The sequence below is a fragment of the Zingiber officinale genome, chromosome 5A, assembly GCF_018446385.1.
Source record: "Zingiber officinale cultivar Zhangliang chromosome 5A, Zo_v1.1, whole genome shotgun sequence".
NCBI lineage: Eukaryota > Viridiplantae > Streptophyta > Magnoliopsida > Zingiberales > Zingiberaceae > Zingiber > Zingiber officinale.
Genome location: NC_055994.1, coordinates 113623041 through 113643785, shown reverse-complemented (window position 1 = coordinate 113643785; position 20745 = coordinate 113623041). Strand labels below are relative to the sequence as shown.

The window sequence follows — 20745 nt, the reverse complement described above, 5'->3', positions numbered from 1 at the left end:
GGCTACATCTCCTAGCTGATTCCACTTGAACTTTTTGCCAAGCTTCTGCTCCCAATTTACTCTACTCAGTCTTATCAGCCAAGTCTTCAGCTCTGACTCCAATTGGATTTGATTCACTAGCTCCCAGCTAGAACTTTCTTGCTTGGTTCCCAACCAAGAATTAGCTCTACCTGATTCCCAATCAGGTGTTCAGATGCCTAGTTCTACTATGACTTAATTCCCAACCAGGACTTTAACACTTGTCAAGTAACCTACTCTGCACACTTGACAACAATTTGTTAGATCATAACAAACCTAACTTTAACCTTAGTTATACATCAAAACTTGGGTTAATTTTTGTGCTCCCAGCATCAACAATCTCTCCTTTTTTTTAATAGTAGAAAAACTAAGTTAAAGTTAGTAAACAAGATAGTCAAAATAAATGGAATTTATACTCAATGTATGATGAAGAAATAAAATATGTGTAGTCATACATGAATAAAGTAAATTTAATTTCTCCCCCTTAATCATATAAAGATTTTGGAAGTTTTAAAATAGGAAGTTTTAAAGAAATTTAAAATTCTGACAAGCTCTTTTTTTCTCTTAAAATAATTTTAATTTGACTCTTCACTTTAATTAGTCCTTGTTTTTTTCTTTCTCTTCCCCCTTTTTATACATCAAAATGGGTTAAAAAGGATAAATAATCAAATGATAGATATTTAAATAAGGACATATAAGTAAGCATGTAATTTATGTGCAAACAATACATTAGTTTTGAAAAGAAATCAAGTCAACATAAGTCATACTCCAAGTAGGTCAAAATAAAGACAAGTCAAAACAAATCAAACTACAAGTCAAACATGAAGTCAATCTATCTTGCATAATCCTAGTCTCCTTCTAAGGATACTGAACTCGACTTCGACTAACGGTTTTGTGAAGATATCTGCTATGTTAGAATTGGATTTAATATATTTGAGTTCAATGTTACCATTTAATATGTGTCCTCTAACAAAATGGTGTTTGACTTCTATATGTTTGGTTCTAGAATGATGTACCAGATTTTTGGTTAGATTTATGGAGCTAATGTTATAACTTGAACCTTTTTATAATTAAGTTCATAATCTGAGTGTGTTCATCATCCATAATAATTGAGTTACACATCCACTCATAGCAACATACTCTGCTTGTGGATAAGGCTACACAATCTAACTTGCTTCCGGCATAGTCTGAATTAATAAACCCTACTAAGTCAAATTACTTGTTCTTGGGTATCATAGTCTTATATTTTGAGTTCCTTTAGGTACCTTAAAATTCTTTTAACTGCTACTAGATGTGACTTTTTAGCACAAGATTGAAACCTTGTGCAAAGAGAATATTAGGTCGACTAGCAGTTAGGTACAAAAGTCCACCTATATCACTCTTATAGTACTTGACATCTACACTTTTTCCACTAGAGTCATTATCCAATTTTACATTAGAGGATATTGGTGTTGCTAAGTCTTTGGAGTTTTCCATTTCAAATCTTTTAATTAGTTCTTTAGCCTACTTAGTTTGATAAACATAAATACCTTCTTTGATTTGTTTAACTTGTAATCCTAGAAAATAGTTGAGTTCACCTATTAGGTTCATTTGAAATTCACTTTGCATAGTGATTTTGAAATCCTTTATAAATGAACAATTAGTTGACCATAAATAATATCATCGACATAAACTTGAGGAATAAAAATGTCCTTAGCATGAGTCTTGATAAAAGACAACCTTTCATACCAGACTCGAGCTTGTTTTAGTTAAAGTGTCTTTTTGAGTTTTAGTACATAGTTAGGATTATCTATATTTTTAAATCCTAGTGGTTGGGCTATATAAACCTCTTCCTTGATGACGCCATTTAAGAATGTTGATTTCACATCCATTTAAAATAATTTAAATCCTTTATGGGCAGCAAAATCTAATAATATCCTAATTGATTCAAGTCTAGCTACAGGGGCATAAGTCTCGTCGTAGTTTAATTCTTCCACTTGACTAAACCCTTGAGTTACTAGACGAGCTTTGTTCTTGGTAATTTTACCTTTCTCATTTAATTTGTTCCTAAATACTTATAGTGTTCCTATAACAGTTTATTACTCGGTTTAGGTACTAAGATCCTATCAAACTAGGCTAACTCTTCTTGCATAACTATGATCCAATCTGTGTCAAGTAGAGCTTCATCTATGTTCTTTGGTTCTATTTTGGATATTAAGGCTATTTGACTTAAATTTCAATGAATAGACCTAGTTCAGACTCCTAAGTTTGGGTCTCCTATAATTTGTTCAACTGGATGATTAGTGTTGGTCCTAAATGCCCTTGTAGTTTAATCTTTAACTTGAGTTCGAGGTTGATCTGTGTCTAATGTCACTTAAGTTATTGTTAATTAGTAGTTTGATCTTTAACTTGAGTTCGAGGTTGATCTGTGTCTAATGTCACTTAAGTTATTGTTAATTACTTTATCAATTTCTAATTGAATAGGGTCTATTTTGATTAAGTTTTCTTCATTAAAGGTCACATTCGATGTTTCTTCAATTTTAAGGGTTTTCTTATTATGTATTATATATCCCCTACAATTTGTTGCATACCCTGCAAAAATTCCTTCATTGATTTTATTTGTAAATTTTGGTAGGTTGTCTTTAGTGTTTAATGCATAATTTTGAATTTGATACTATCTTACCCTACCCGAGTACTTTCATCTTTTCGTTGTTTCTGAAGCAAACTGTCTCCATTTCCTAAAGTTTGAGTGAGGTAAACATCTCTTGATTCCGGTCATGTGTTTGGAGCGCCCATTAATTTGTCGAGATTTCTGAGTCTGGCTTGGCAATGAGTGCGGTGCAACATACTTGTTCTGACTCTACTTCTTTATTTTTAGTACTTAACTTTTCTCAAAGCTCTTTCGCATCTTTTAATGATCTGACTTTCTCAAGTTGAGATCAAGTCAGATCACACATAATCATAGTGGTTGCTTTTGCATTTGACTGGGTTGCTTGCTTTATGTCCATAAGTCTAGTGACACAATTCACCTTTTGCATCTCTTGGCAGGTTGGTTCCATTCGGTATGCTTTTCCAATGATCTGAATTAGTTTTAAAAATATCTTCCATCTTTCTCCTCCAATTGCAAAATTGTTGTCGTTGAAAAGCAAAGGGCGGGTTGTGCTGAATCCTTCGGGCAAAGACATTTTTCTAACATTCTTGCGAAACATGGGTTAGTTGCACAAAAATATATCACACAAATTTATTCAAGTTGTATTAAGGTCTAGGATAGGATTTGGTATGATTTTAATTAGGGTTTGGATTGGCGTTTAGGTTAGGCTGGATTGTTAATCAATTATTTGTTTGTTTCGACTCACTTCACAAAGTTCGCCCAAGGTTAGATTAATGTTTTGCTTTGGGCTAATTGAGCAAGAGTTTCCTAACTTAGATTCCAAGTAGTGGTGAGGTGCAGGGGCCTTCTTGATCGGAACAGCGACCACTTCCTAAGACAAAGTTAACAGTGCTAAATCAAGTTTAATATAATGTCGTGGTCTAACTAGTTTAGAGTGAGATGAGTTAGCTTATGTTAGTTCCACTTGACTAGATGCACTAGGTAGGGCCAGTATAGACATGCACCTAACCAAAGTTTCCTAGTTCCTATCGGCTCAACCTGCTTTGATACCAAATTGTAGTATCAAACTCGACGCTAGAGGTGGTGAATAGCGTTAAGAATTTTATGAGTAGATAATAACTAAAATAATTGAATCAATAGAGTAGCATAACAGAAATAAAAATAACTTAGAACATTTAATCAAGTGTAGCAGAAAAGTGTAAGCGTGCAAAGGATTTAATTAGAAATTGAGCACACATGTAGTTGATCAACTAAATCAGAAATATGACACGTGCAACAATTATAAAAATATGATTCTTTCCAGAAAGTTTATGGAGATGGGAAGAAAAAGAATCTAAAAAGTTAAACATAAATTCAATAGATATGACAACACAAATAAAAATAAAATGTTACTCTAAGTTTTGCCAATCAAAAATAAAGCACGGGTTGCAGCGTGTTACAACACAGAAAGAGAAAGAGCAATAGAGTACGAGTACAAGAGATTGAGAGAATGAGTAATTGTGTAATTTCAAAGCTCTGTCTCGATGCTCTTTTTATAGTCCTTCCCTAGTCGTCTGGAGCTTCCCCGGTCGCCTATATACGTGCTGACGTGATTGTAACTTCTATCTGGTAGATAACATAACTGCGTCCCTGGTCGACTGGAAGTCCTCTAGTCACTTTGAGAGTAGTGAAATATGATCTTGACCTGACTCGCTCAGGTTGCTGATAACCTCATCTCCCGGTGAAACTGCTCTGGTCGCTTGTATGTTCCGGTCGCCTAGACCTCTGACTTCATTCGCCGAGATTATCACCCATCAGTTGCCCCGGACTTCCTCCAATCGCCTTGAACTATCGAACCGCTTCCTTACAATTGTTGCACGTAATGAGTATGATGCAATATTTAAAGTTACTCTCACTTACTTGGGGTCTAGATGCTCAACTCCCAGCTGATTCCACTTGGACTTGATTGCCAAGCTTCTGCTATCAATTTACTCCACTTGGCCTTGTCCATCAAGCTCTCCAACTTACTCCACTTGAACTTGCCCACCAAGTTTCAACTTGTACCTTACTCCACTTGGTCTTATCTCCACTTGGACTTGATTCACCTAGTTCTCAACTAGGACTTAGTTGCTTAATTCCCAACCAAAAATTAGCTCATGCCAGATTCCCAATTAGGATTTCAAATGCCTAGTTCCACTAGGGTTTCGCATCTGTTGATAAAAATAAAGTATGCAAGTTTCAACGATCCAGACATGGATTGAAGCAAGTATTCAAGAGTTGGAATATCTGTTTTGTTGAGGCAATCAAAGAGTTTGATTTCTCACAAAATCTTAACGGACCTAGCGTGTATAAGAAAGTTAGTCGGAGTGCAGTCATATTCCGAGTGTTATATGCCAACAATATATTACTTATACGAAATGATGTGTTTGTTCTACAGTGGGTTAAAGTTTGGTTGTCCAAGAAGTTTTCCATAAAGGACAAGAGAAGCAACCTATATCCTCAGGATTAAAATCTATAGAGATAGATCAAAATAGTTGCTTGGTCCTTGAGTAAGATATTTTTATAACCTAAGTATACGTAGATGACATAGTTTTGAGATCAACAATCTCAAAATTTTTATAAGAATTTATAACTTTAATGAAATAAGAATTTGAAATGAGTCTAGTAGGTGAACTAACATTTTTCTTAACTTTACAAATCAAACAAACTAAAGAAGATAATTATGTATATTAACAAAAATATACTAAAGAATTACTTAAAAGGCTTGGAATTGAAAATACTAAGGAAATAAAAACATTAATGACAACTAATATAGCATTAGATAGTGATCAAATGGAAAACCAATTGACTTTACATACTATAGAAGTGTCATAGGTAGCCGCTTATACCTAAGTACAAGCCGATCCGATATTTATTTATGGTTAGTATGTGTGCAAGATACCAAACCTGTTCTAACGAATCCCACTTATCTAATGTTAAAAGAATCTTTAGATATCTAAAAGACACAATTAATGTGGGAATGTGGTACCCTAGGACAACAAACTTTGAACTTATAAGATTTTCTGACTCAAATTACGCCGGTTGTAAATTGGACAAAAAAGTATTAAGTGGTAGATACCAACTTCTTGAACCATCACTTGTCAACTGGTTTAGTATAAAACAACAGTGTGTTACTTTGTCTACTACTGAAGTAGAATACATAGCAATGGGTGAATGCGTAGCACAATTATTATAGATGATACACACATTAATGACTTAGTCACTGTCAGGACTTCAACACTTGTCAAGCAATCTACTCATGCACACTTAATACTAATTTGTTAGATCACAACAAATTTAACTTTAACCTTAGTCATACATAAAAATTAGTTAAATATTGTGCTCCCAGCACCAACAGTATGATCTTATGACTTGTAACACTTAATTGACTCTTTTGGTATGCAAAACTGTAGTCATATGATCTTATGATCTTATGATCTTTTTGTATGCAAAACTGTAGTCATTAGATGATGTCTCCTCCAACATAATTTTCACATCACGCTTGGTCTCAACCCATCAAGTGGCAAGCTTCACTCGGCGCGCGCCGACTAAAGGAAGCTAGGGCAAAATTACAACTAAACTAAATGCATACTTTGGATAGAAATCCAAGCCACTATAATATACTCTCGATGCTCGACTTGCTATTAACAAAAACAAAAGGGAGTGAGCATAAATATGCAAAGGAAGTCAATAACATTTAAAAATAATATTTTCCTACCATAATCTCTTTTAAACCTAGTATAACACTGAGAGTTTCATATCTTGGGCCTGTGACTAGATGCATACATGTAATATAGGAGGGCCTCGCCGTAACACTTTCCCTATATTGACATGAAATCCCTAGTACAAATAAAGGACTCGCCTACCTGCAAGTCATACATAAAACCTTAATAAAAATACACAATAACAATGTAATACGTCCATGCAACATAGGGAACATACTTATAAAAACAACAAATTAGCATGAAATAGAAGAATTCCACTCAACATCTCAAAATTTAAAAGTAATTAAAAAACAATGATTACAACACATGAATAGAGAAAATGACATCCATCCAATATGCACCAAACATCTTGTGAAATATTACCAATGGATAAGGATAGAAAATTAGTAAGCAATAAAAAACTAATTGCATAAATTGAGCATAACCAAAGTAAAACATACCACTAAAAGCTCATAGCAACCGTTGTGCTCAAAGAAACAACATATAATGAAAGTAATCAATACAAATATTCAGGTATTCCTCTTGCTATGGAAAAGTTGCGAATTGTCAATTATGAACTTTTACTTGATGTGATAACGAAGAAGATAAATTCATGGCCAAAGCGCACATTATCCTATGTTGGGCGCTTGAGTTGGTCAGATCAGTCCTACAAGGAGTTGAGTGTTATTAGCTCGCTATACTTCCCATACCTCGTGGAGTTATTGATAAGATATATGACATATGTCGAACGTTTGTTTAGTCCTCAAAGCATCTGCCAATCTCCTAGGCCAAGATTTGTCTTTCTAAACAAGGAGGATATGAACTTCGGGATCTACAAGCATAGAATAATGCTCTACTTTGCAGGACACTTTGGAACATCCAATGCAACACGGATTCTTTATAGGTGTGATGGATCCATCACCACTAAATCAAAGGAGTTGATTTTTGGCAATGGCACTCGAAACCCTCGGATTCCCTATTGGCTAAGCGGCTTGTTGACATCCGAGATGGGGATGAATTGGAAAGCAACAACGAATATGAGGCTGCTGGAATGGTTTGTTGCGGAGAAAAATGGGACAGTAAATGCGTACGATTTCTTTCGACCAAAGAGGTTGGTGGCCTCTTGGGCATCAGTGATATGGAGGCTAGGAATTCTACCAAACACCATTTTATTGTTTGGTTGCTTGCTCATGGAAAGCTGAGGACGACAAATAGACTTCTGTATGTATTAGACAAAGGTTGTGCTTTATGCCATAGGTATGATGGATCAAATGCACACATCTTTTTTGAGTGTTCCATTACTACTCCTATGGGACAAGGTAAGAAGATGACTAGACATTCAACATGAGTCAGAACCATAGAGAGACTATTGTAGGTATTCCAACAACACTATAGAGGCGACTGACCTCTATATGGGAATGTCACAATAGATGTCACTTTGAGAATGATGTACCTAATGTTGATAGGATGTTCCACAAACTATAGACACATGTCTATCGGGATGTCATTTTGAGAATGATGTACCTGATGTTGATAAGATGTTCCACAAACTATAGACATATGTCTACCGGTTTGTGAATCTCCATTAATTGTATATCTGATTGTTTGTCATTTTGATATCTATATATATATTTACCTTTCCCCCAAAAAAATCAATACAAATATTGCAATGCATAAGGAGTATATACCACCAACCTTATTGGGATCGAGATCCTCCACTTTATGCCTTCATCATGTAGTAAGCGTGTGATCCTATTCGAAGCCACTTTATGCTAGAGATCTTGCTGATTTTGCCTCACGTGATTTTGCATCAGAGATCTTGCACATCATTTTCTTTTTCTGTCAGAGATACATTGTGTTCTTAACGTCATTCTAAGCCTAAGATCCTACACACTATGCTTTTAACATTATTCTATATGAGAGATCTTGCACCTAATGCCTTTGTCATGTAGTGCCTTTCTTTTGACTTCTTTTGACCCAACAACTCAGAAGTCACTATCCCATTTGAGTCTCTATGTTAACCCTGCTTTCTCCATTAGGAGTCCCTAACCTATCACAAATACAATTTAGGACATCCTGACTTTCTAAAAGTTCTTGACCATAGAGGGGCACCTACTCTGATTTTTTATTTTTTTTTAATTTTTTTATTTCACCTCCCTATAGGATTATTTGCTCTAACTTTAGGTAAGTTATCCATATAATAGAATACAATCAACATTATAATGTAAAGCTCACTATATACCCCACACACATTAGTGCCTCTAAATAAGTGTTGTTTCACCCCATTTCAATGCCTAGTAAGATATCTTTGAGTCAATATTGTTATCTCACCACATTTTATCATTTTAATCATGCACAATAATGCTTTCCGTAGAAGTAAGCAAGAACACTCACTAATTCACATCACCATCAATCTCTTTAAAACACCTCTAGGCTCCTCTAACAACTAAAAAACTTTTCTAACACGCCTCTAGTCCAATATTCTTTAAACCTGCTATGCCCATCATCGTATGCTTGCACATTCACCTTAACATCCTCATCTCTACAAATCTCATTTTTTGCTCGTGTGCTCGCTTTATAGTCCAACGTTTAGCCCCATTTAACACAATGTAACATAGCAGGTCTAACCATCGTTTTGTAAAACTTTTCTTTAAATTTTAGAGGTATCTTACGATCACAAATAACACCATACACCCTCTTTTATTTCAACCATCTTTTTTATATCTTATGTAAAACATCTCTATCAACCCCTTTATCTTTTTACAAAAATGATTCTAGGTATTTGAACTAGTCAATTTCTTGCTTAACAATTGTCTTGTTATGTCTAATACTGCTAAATTTAAATTTCATACATTATATTTTTACCTTACGAGTCTAAAACCTTTTACTTCTCATTTGAGCTTAGCATTAACTCCTTCACATGTACCATCGACCAAAATAATATTATCTCCAAACAATATGCATTATGGTAATATGTTTTGAATATGTCAAGGGAATTCATCTATAAAAAAAATGAATTTTTAATATAAAAATTAGATTAATCTATGAATAATCTAAAGTTGAAATATTTACATAAATATAAATTTAACATAAGCAAATGTCCATAATTATCAAAAACCTATGTCTAAATTAGAAATCAATCTTCCTAACCATTATAGATGCAAGTTTTTACACTTATGCCTCTCCAATAAAACTTCAAGTGATTAGCAGTGCAATAATAGTAAAAATATAAATTTTGTTTAGATCGTATTGATAGTTGTTGCTGATTTAATAGGTAGGTGCATGAGGTAATAGCGAAACGTGAACTCAATAATGAGCAACATATCTCGATATTTTAAACCTTGATCCTAACCAAAATTCCCATTAATAGCATTAACTAATCTTTCAACTCACCCTAAAAACACCCATGCTAACCTAAAATTTCTTTGATTTTAGTACCAAATCAATTTCCCTTTAACTCGAGTCCAACTAAATCTCAACTCAAAGCTAACATCCATCACTCTTAATGGCAACCTAAATTAAATCAAAAAATCTGGATCCTACTATATCATCAAATTTAATTATGTTAGAAGACATCCCTTAGTGTCAGTAAATCTAGTTGAAAAATAAATTTTATTTTGGATCTTAGTTAAATTTTTGGGATGTTGAAATAATCCAAAAACTAATAATTGACGGAGTAATGCTTTTATATCACTCTGAGGATTAGATATGGGAATATGGAGTCTCTACTTGTGTGTTTTTTATTTATGAATTATGGTGTAATCTGTAAGAAAACTTCACTAATTATAACTTACTTAGGCTTAAAATGGATTTGTTGAAATTATATTTATGGTTAAATATTAAATAGTTTATATTCTTATGTATTGTATGATTATTACAGGGTTTCACAAATGCAGTCAAACGACCGGTCAGGATACGTGACTTGCTCTTATGATGAGGTATGCATTCATCAAATCAATTTATTGCATGCAATTAGTATGATTCATTTATTTTAATAAATAATTTGGTGTGAATGCACTACTGGTTTACATAATTCAATAATTTATTCTCATACTTTCTAGGATTGCTAGATTATGATTTCCCCCCCTAGTGATATAATTTTGGACCCTTTTTTCGTGTATCCCTAAATTTCCTATAAGATCATACCCTAGAATAACTCTTCTGATTCTACAAGCTAGATTAACTAGGCTATCTTTTTTTTTTTTTTTTTTTTTTTTTTTGCAGTTGTTAAGATCATACCCTAAAATAACTCTTATGATTCTACAAGCTAGATTAACTAGGCTATCTTTTTTTTTGGATGAAAGTAGGCTATCTTAATTCCGAATGGGTTCGATATGTATGTGATTAGCTACAATCATGATCTAAGTTGTTGTATAGTTAGAATTAGCAATCTAGATTGGTCCTATGAGATAATTCACAACTCTCTTTCTATGCGCATTTTCATCTTCAACAACTGCTTAGGTCTTTCTATGTTAAATATAAAAAAATTTCTTGGTGATCTGCACTAGCTCGATTATAATCCAGTTGCAGAGTTGTATTGAATAACATTGTCTAGATGGGGTGAATAGACAGTCATGTACTTTTCTTTCAATCACGACTTAATTTAGATGTTAGAAATATATGTACCTGGGTGTGAAGATGAGAGTGACAATGATAAGCAAAAATAAGAATAACAAAAACAACATAACCCTAACAAGAAGTATACCATGGTTGAACTCTTAGTTCTACGTACACGACCCTTTCGCTTCCAATGACCCCAGGGTGTAGCTGAGCCGGTAACCATGTGGCAGATTTGTAGAATGGAGCTAGGGTTGCATCCTGACGAAGCCCGTGAAAAATGTCCTTCCACATTGGGGCATGCACGATACCTTATTTACTCCCTCCCAATGGCATGGGGGAGTCGTGGGGGGGTGGGGGTAACGGATTTCACCTTTTGCATAATTAAATTAGTGGAACATGCCACAACAATCCAAAGAATAAGACCTAACGCATACAAGACCTCAACCCGACCAATGAAAATTTTCATTCAATGCGTAAATCTCATGAGGATGAAACCTTTTCCCAAACAAATGTGATTTATAATCAATTATCTTTACATGAATGAATAGATCTAGAAAGAGAAATTCACACTACACCCTATAACATAAAAATACCCTAGGTGAGAGGAGAAATTACTTAAGAGAGCTTTAGATGCGAGGATGAAACCTATGACTTTCAAAGCCCTTGGTGATCCTTTTTCCACTTCAGCAATGGTAAAAGAATGCATGAAGTGTTTATGTGAAGATCTTGTACCAAAAGAGTAACCAAAATCTGTTTTAAAACAAGGCCTAACAATCATATTTTCAATTGGTTGCATAAGCAATAAACAGCTTTAATGAACCAAAAACTAGTCACTTGGTCATTAATGACCATTAAATGCTAACATTCAAATCTTGGTCTACCTACAAGGTCTTTGTTGCCACTGCTAAGTTAGATTAATCCAGTAAAATTGTTAGCCCACTTAACTTATTTTGTAAGTTAAGACTATGTAAAATGCCATCTTTGGTCGACCAACATAATTTTAATTGCCTAAACCTTAGCTAAGTACTAGTCTACCTAAAATCTTTAAAGGTCACCTTAGACCTTAAGAGTAACTCTCTTGGTGCCATTCCCTACATAGAAGTTAATATTAACATTTCAAGAAATCCATTTGAAACAAATCAAAAGGATTACAAGACAAATGCCATGGGTCTTTAGGTCTATCTTTAAGCTCAATATCATTCCTTGAGCTAAATGTTCCATATAACACTACATCTGATCCATTAAATCCATCATTGCATTTGCATTAACTATTTCCACATCAAGATTCTTCTTGACAAACATGCCAAAACTAGAAGGTCTACTAATTTAAACATTAGGTCAATCATCAAAATAATATGGTCAAACACGACCACAAGAGAGTTGGAACTCATTTCCTAACATCAATTTTTGTAATTTCTAACTTAAGCCCAACCCCAACCCATTCCTTGTTACCTAATAAAGGCCACATTCTAGTTATTCCACAACACCGTTCATGTGTAAAGCAACCCAAACAACAAACATGGAACACAATCAAATGTGTCATCATTCTGTTAACTCGTGTGATCTTCACTGTCTCAACAAATGTGAAAAACTAATATCTCATCATTCTACTAACCCATGATCTTCATTGTCTCTTAGTTGATTGTTTAGATGATACTATTATCAATGCCTCATCATTCCGTTAACCCATGGTCTTCATTGTTTCAACAAACACGGAACACAAACAAATGTCATTATCCCTTAACCCATGATCTTCATTGTCTCTTAGTTTGTTTAGATGATACCATCATTGATGACATAAGATATAGGGAGTGGTTGAGATGAGCAGACTTACAATCCATAAGGAAGCTTGTAACTTGTAAGGCTTTTTGAGTAATGTTCATTAGATACAATTACCTATCTTGCCTATTAGACATTTACAAAGATTGGCTGTAAAACTTAGAACGTCATTATTGTTAAATTGTGTTTGCCCCAACTATTTGACATCATTATATCATCGTATCAATATAATTATATTTCATTATGTAAACTAGTTTTTTTTATCTTTTATCTTCTCTATTCTTATACTTTTCACTCATGTACAAAGTTTGAATGAATATGACAACTGATAAAATGCAATATAGCTTTCTTTGGTCATGATTTCGAATAGGTGAATCTTCCTCTTTATCTTATCTCACAATGACATTTTTCAAGGCAAAACTAATACATTAAGAGTGAAGATGAACTTAGCCATCTATTTATAAGAGAAAACTATAAATTAACTCTATGATAACAAGTTAAAATTTGGTTGTAACTAATGTGTATAACTTTACTTGATTATCACACAGTGTGGATTCTGGTTGAAGATTTCGATTTTAGCTAGGATTAAATTAAGACATTTAAGTGTTTATTAACTATTGCTCGCCCTTAATAAAGAAAACAGTATAGTGTTCTCTTATATGAGCAACATTAATTAGTTTTTTATGTAATAAAATAAATACATATTATACTTGAGCAAAAAAGGTTAGCTAACTATAAATCTTTCAGGATAACAAAAATAAAATTTAACCCATTTGAAGACATTTCAAACAATTCAAGTCATGAAACTATCAACATTGAATCATGGAAGAGATTATATGGTCCAGAGATTCTTTTTATTCAAGATCGGGAATGCTATAACTTCATTGATATGGATTAGAAAGTGTGATGCTTTGGATGTTATTTTTACTATAAATCTATTACTCCACCATATAAGTTCTACTTAAGCCCATTAGAAATCAAGATTAATTTATTTCTTGTAAGCTATGTAGTAAGATAACCTTATATTCTCTGAATCATGAGAGGCCTTCATTTTTGTTTTTTCTCTAACTATATAAATAGTTAATTTCATCTTCTGTACCAGAAACTTTGTTGTTATGGTTGATACACAAGATATAAGAATAGCTTGCCAAATTGATTAGTTTTTCACAAACACGTAGTTGGATAGGTTTGCCAAATTAATTAATTAAGCATAGAAGTAATTTGTACTTAGCTTGATGACTATAAATTGAGACTGATTCAAATTGAACGGTGCTAAAGAAAATTAGCCCAAGTGGCCATAAAATCAATGTGTCTTTTGAGGTTGTTGGGTTTGATCTAAGGTGAATGCACTTTGACTGAGGCAATGTGTCATGACCCGAAGGGAGCAGTCCCTATACAAGAGTGTCTCCTTATGACAATATTCATCACTACATCATAACCACATAATAGCACTACTAAAGGGTGTATAAGGCTGAAACAATAATATAAAATATGTTTGACTCCTAATGACAACCACAACTTGACTAATGTCAATTGACATAACTGGACTCATTGACAGAGAAAATACATAAACAAAACAATTCATGCACTATGAAAAATAAAATAAATCGGCACTAATGGAAATGTCTCCAATGTTGTAGCTAGGTATCTTTGAGCATGATGATTCTAAAATACTATCCAAATCTTGAAGATCACTTCAAGTTTGTGAATATGGAGATCAAAGGAAAAATTAATAGTGAGCAGACAGGTGCAAGGTAGGGTAAGAAAATATTTGTATGATATAATATCATAGGAGGTAACAACAAAACATTATATATACATAGTGGCATCATTAAACAATTCTCATTGTTCCTCTTTCGTACCTGTTAAATAGTTTATCATTCTTCCTACGTTTCCTCTTTTACATTGTTACACATTTCCTATCTTATGTAACATAAGAATCAACATAAATTATCGAGGGTGAACGATTCCCAATCTCATGCTAAAGGATGCATTGTATATAAAGATGAACAACTCACAATTCACTTAATATAGAAGTACATATAAATATAAAATAGAGGGTGAATAACCCATATTCCATCTAGTAAAGATGCATCGTATATAGGAGTGAACGACCTACAATCTCCTTGAAATGCACCTCGTCAAGAAAAGGTAAACAACCTGTAATCAACCCAGTGAGAAAACTATCTTGTGTAAAATGACTGAAACCTACAAACATGTGACAAAACTCAAGGGCCGTTTGTATGTTTAGATCCTAGACTATAATAGAAGTAACGCATTTGATTTTTTAATTCAACTTAAGTGGTCACATAGTCCCTTCAAAACGCAGAGCCGAAACTCTGGTTTAAGTGTTGCATTCATTAAGTAATCACGCAACTCCTTTTGGAGCATAGAGATAAAGTTCTATACTAAATATAAGAAATTTATTCATTGTTCTATTAATTTAGCATAACTTATTGCAAATTCTAGTTTATTACAATTTTTATGATAGTTTAAATTCTTTTAAGCGAACTTTCCTAGGTTTTCATACTCCTTTTTATATCATTTGTTAGTGAAAAATGCTAGCAATATAAAAGAAATTATCAAGCAAGACAAGAATAGAGATGAGTCCGTAAATAATTCTTTTCTAAAGTAATCTCAAGTTAATTCTCATTTCATTTATTTCATCAGTGTAAATTTGAGAAACAAGCAAGATCACCCACCTAATGGGTGACTAAAATCACACTGCCTTGCCACAAAACAACTCTTGTCTCTTCTAACTAGGACACACCTAGAGAAAACATGTGTGGTACCCAGAAATAATATCTGAAGTTAAAGGAAGAAGATAAACTATGAACACCATTTCTATATTTTTTTTTGTTTGGGTTTACTGGGCATTCAACTAGGGTTTACCTTTCAATACAAGTGAGGGGTTTCCCAACATTAACAAAGAGGTTTAAAACTAAAATTAAATTGTAATGCATTGAAAGAGAAGAAGACAAACTCAAGAAAAACCTCATCAACAATATATAAACTTCATCTTTAAGAGTTGACCTTAAAACTATTCATAATCCACCATAGTTTTACCGATATCATAAATTCAAGAGAATAAAAAACAGAAAAATAATGGAGATTATAGTCTAAAAGATTCAACAATCTTATGGAGGAGAACAAAGTGATTACATTAGTTCCAACCTTACTGGTCTCCTCAAATCAATTCAATTTGTACTTGATTAGAAGCAATAAGACCACAATTGAGAAGATAAACATTGGCACCCACAACCATCAATCGCACTGTGTTTGTGCTTGCAATTTGGAGCAGTAACAACCTGTGCTGGTAGCAAATAGAGGAGGTGGTGGTGGTCACAGTGGCCACCTTCAGTGTTGCTGCTTCAATGACGTTGTTGAATAAGAGGAGCAGGTGTGCAGCGAAGACGGCGTTGTGTGCAAACAGAGGAAGAAGAAAAGAAGAGAGAAACATGCTCTGTGGGTAATAAAGCAAGAGATAGTGCATAAGTTCAGAAGAAGATTAGGTTAATTAAATTGGAAATTTTGCAAATGTCCACTAAGTTTTGAAATTCACAGCTAGGTCCCTAAGAAAAAAAATTTATATTATAGATCCTGCATCCCTAAAAAAATTTGGTACTCCAAATTTAGTCGGTTACTTGAAGGAAAAAAAGGTGTGAGAATCCATTTCGTATATCTTCCTTGCACTCCTAAGTAGCCTTTTGGTGAAAGGAATGTTGCTAACCCATCTTTATGTGATGCACCTTCTTTCGAAGTTGGTGCTCCTTGCAATCCAAGATGCGGACTCATGCCTCTCATAAGTAGAATTTGGATCAAGTAGTATTGTTCAGCACTCTGACAGATGTGATAAATCATAAACATAATTTATTTTGATACATGGAAGGCATCATGGGCTCCAATAGTCTATTAGCCACTAGGCCAACTTGTTTAAGAATCAGAAAGAGTCCAATGAATCTTGGAGCTAACTTCATTTTTATACCAAAACTTCCTTTTATACATAAAGAAATAGGTAATCCCTCACATAGAATTCCAACTCTTTGTCTCTTGTCTATATACATTTTTTTTATCTACTCTGAGCTGCCAATAATCTTTGTTTAATCATCTTCACCATATCTACATCTCACTGAAGCCACTATAGACCAAGTAGTTGGCATTCGCCGCCTTCATCCAATAACATGGGTGATCTACAAGTTTGACCATATAGTGCCTTGAAAGTAGTGATATAAATAGTCAAATGTAAGCTATTATTATAAGTGAACTCTACCAAATGTAAATGGTTTTCTCAACTATCCCCAAATTCTAGCATATAATTTTGTAAGAGATCCTCTAGGGTCTTGATATTACACTCTAACTGACCCTCTGTTTGAGGGTGGAAAATAGAACTAAATGTAACTCAATGCCCAAGCCTTTTGTAAACTTGCTAAAATTTAGACGTGAAGTGAGGGTCATGATCAAATATAATACTCAATGGAATTCTGTGTATTCTCATGATATCTTTGCAATAAAGATCAGCTAAGTAGTCAAATATGCCAGTCTCATAAATGGATAAAATTTTCACCAATTTAGTCATCTAAGTAGTCAAATGCATCAGTCTCATAAAATGGATAAAAATTATACCAATTTAGTCAATTAGTTTACAACTACCTAAATCTCATCATGCCTCTTTTTGGATCTCAGTAGTTTGACAACAAAATTCATGGTGATGTGCTCCCATTTCCACTAAGGGATACGAATCTTTTGAAGGAGTCCTACCATTGTGGTGTTTTGCCTTAATTTGTTGATAGATTAAACAATGAGCCACACTACATCACTTTTTATGTCTGTTTATTTAGGCTGATTTATAGTTCTAACACTAAGGAATCCCAACTCCGAGGTTGAATTTCTCTCTGATGCTCCCCTTGAATTTCAGGTTTGGAGAAATAATAATTTGAATTTGTTCAAAGAATGTCACATCCATTGTTTCAAATATTTTCGTGTGTTAGGACAAAAAAAGTTGTATCCTTTTTATTTGTGGAGTAACCTATGAAGACACATTTTTTGGATCTTGGATCAAGTTTACTCCTATTTTGAGGGTATACATGAACAAATGCAGAACACCCAAAGATTTTAAAGAGAAGATTAGAGGAAAGAACCTGAGCATGAGGAAAAACTTTAATGAGGGCTTGATGTGGTGTTTAAAATTTAGTAGAAGAGTTGTGATATACTGTCAGATGTCCGAGTCAATAATCCAATGTTTTGAGCGTTTAGCCCACACAGAGAATGCAGAACGTGAGTGCATGCTGGTGATGAAAAGTGAGACATTTTCAGAGTTTTCAGAATTTGATTGGAATGAAAAGATATTTCAGAGATAGAGCTGGATTTTTCGGTTGTCATGTCATACTTAATCATGGAGGACGGCTAGAAATGGAGGCTAGGGTTTTTTCAGAGAACCTGCTCTGATACCATGAAGATTTTTGAGGAAGAATGATCTTATTTGTCATTGCTTGAATTGGAGAATGATTTACATGGCTAAACATAGTAACAAATTCTTTAAAACAAGGAAATTACTATTAATTATCTTCTTGAACTTAAGGTATCCCATATAAGAAAATCCAGATTATAGAATAAAATCTAGATTATCCAATATAGGAAAATTCAGATTATGGAATATAATCTAGATTATCCGATATAGGAAAATCCAGATTCTAGAATAAAATCCAAATTAGAGGATAAAATCCAGATTTAATTCTAAATAGGCTAACTTTGAGGGAAATTCAACAACAACATTGATTAACATTGAAATGAGTTCAGCTTGTATTTCTGCATAATCCAGCGTCTAATAGATTTGACAACTGCTCTGATTGCAATGTTAAAGCAGTGATCTCTCTTCTTATTTCCAAAATATTTCACTCTGCTTTAATTTCCTGTGGTTATGCTAAAGTTTTCCTCCATGTTTGCTTCATTGGGTTCAGAAGCAATCTTCGTTTTAGAGGTGAGAATTTTATCTCGTTTAGCCTCTCCACGATTTTGGCTATCAATTGTCAAGGTTATGTGGTGGACTTGGTTGTCCATGAAAAATGATATGTAGAGGGAAAAAATCTCAAAGAAAAGCTCAGGGTAGATATATAAAGTGATGGAACCCACAAAAGTGAAATGGTGGACCATGAATTTATGTGTCTATCCCTGAGCTTTTTTTTGAGATTTTTTCCTTCTACATATCATTGCTCTTTCCTATAACACTCTTGACCCACTTGGTTTATTAAAGCATCTATTATGTTGAGTTTTCATTTGGAAAATTACCAAAGAATTGGTTAATCCTGTCACCATGGTGGTCTCTCCACCTAACTTGAGAGTGGGGACTGGTTAGGTCGTTGGGGTTGAAAACATAATGGAGCAATCCTATACTATTGCTTACTTACCTATTTTCTTGTTTTTTAATCTAAAAAATTTATGGGATTTTATGCTCACTCTTTTGTGCATTTTGTTGTTCCTGGTGCTGCAATGGTTTTATCCACATTTATGCACAAATGATGCACCTCTCGATACAAAAGAGAGGAGGAGAAATTTATGGGTTTCACGTATAATATATATAAACCAATGGAACACCTAAAAAAGTGTGAATTATGCTTAACGAATTATGGAAAATATTGATAAACTTGTGGTGATATAAATGTGAAAATGTTGCATGTGATATCTACTTCTCACTCTTTTCTTTCTATTATATATTGCTACATCCTCACTTAACTTTTCCCATTTGATCATATATTCTTTGCTGTTACTTCCCCAGATCCACTGAAGCATGGTGATAGGATGAGTTAGCTGTATGTTCTTGTGATGTAATGCCAAGTCTTTTGTGCTTCTCTTTGATTGGACTTCTCATTGTAGCTTTGTGGACTTTTTTAGTTATCACAATTATCTTTTGGTCACATTAACTCCTTATATTAATTGCGTTGTCTTTATGTCCTTTCTCTATGCTGATGAAAAATCATGAAATTGCTTTGCTGTCTAGTCCAAATCCAATGGCTGGTACATTGAGTACAGATGGAATTACCATGCGGCTAAGTGAACTGTCAATGCTATGAATTCAATTTTCTAGCCCTGGTTCATGGTCCAATGGATGAATACCAAGTTGTTATTGAGATATTCGTGATTCGATCTCCAGTTACAATATATTTGTAAGAATTTTTCTTTCAAATGAAATATAATGTTGGATTTTTGGGTCGCTTGTCGCAAGTGCTTCCCGATCACAAGTACTTCCTGATTTACCTTGACGGTTGATGATAAATTTCTTTGAAGTTAGATCAGTCGTCTCAAATTTAGTGTTATATGGTTTAATATTTTTTTTGAATTCAATTCTCTCTGTCATAGTCGATTCCAACCCTGATTCAAAAAGGATGTATATTGACATGATGAAATTTAGTTAGGAAAATAAATTATAAGATAATAGTTAAATAATAAGTGAATAAATTTATAGGAATATATAGATTTTAATAGATTTTTCAGTATTTAAAATGATTTTTTGATATTTTATAGAGATAAATTGGTTTGTTTTTAAAAAAGTCTGTCTTATTTAATTTGTGAGTTGATTGAATTTAAACTTAAGTTTTTATTAAGCACCATCGCACATCCAATCGACGCTGCTCTTACGTGCCTCGCCATTGTCATCAATCGATCTATCCTTATGAGTAGCCGGCTCCTCTCCTCTATCCATGGAGTCGGCTATTGCTGGTCACCGCAGGGGTCATGCCTCTCCTTCCTTGATGCACAACACATGCGGTAGTGCCTACACTGACCATCGTCATTGTCTTGTGTCGATTGTTGTAGGTTCTCAACATGACCTCTTCTCCTGCCCTTGCAACATTGTTGCTGTAGGTCAGCGAATAGCTGACTTTGTCGAAGAGGGAGCAAAACTAGGTAACGAGTAATTATTTGAAAATCTTGTTGATTAATTACAGGATCTATTAAATTAATTAATTAATTAATGGATTAAATTGTTGGTTAGATCTATGGTAATTTAATTAAAATAGAATTTGATGATTTAATTGAATTGATTAAGTAATGGATTAATTGATAATCTGAAAAGATTTAGTA

The 20745-nt window shown here is 33.7% G+C and overlaps 1 protein-coding gene across 3 annotated transcripts in view; it reads left to right on the top strand.

Annotated features, from left to right (window-relative positions):
• Window positions 1-19752, top strand: part of LOC121981409 (chromosome transmission fidelity protein 18 homolog) — a 92766-nt gene extending 73014 nt beyond the window's left edge. For all 3 annotated transcript variants that reach the window (XM_042533906.1, XM_042533905.1, XM_042533904.1), the window contains exons 24-25: window positions 10211-10268; window positions 19442-19752. In XM_042533906.1, coding sequence (XP_042389840.1) covers window positions 10211-10264 — 54 coding nt within the window. In that variant the 3' untranslated portion in view covers window positions 10265-10268; window positions 19442-19752. The remainder of the gene's footprint in view (window positions 1-10210; window positions 10269-19441) is intronic.
• The last annotated feature ends 993 nt before the right edge of the window (window positions 19753-20745 follow it).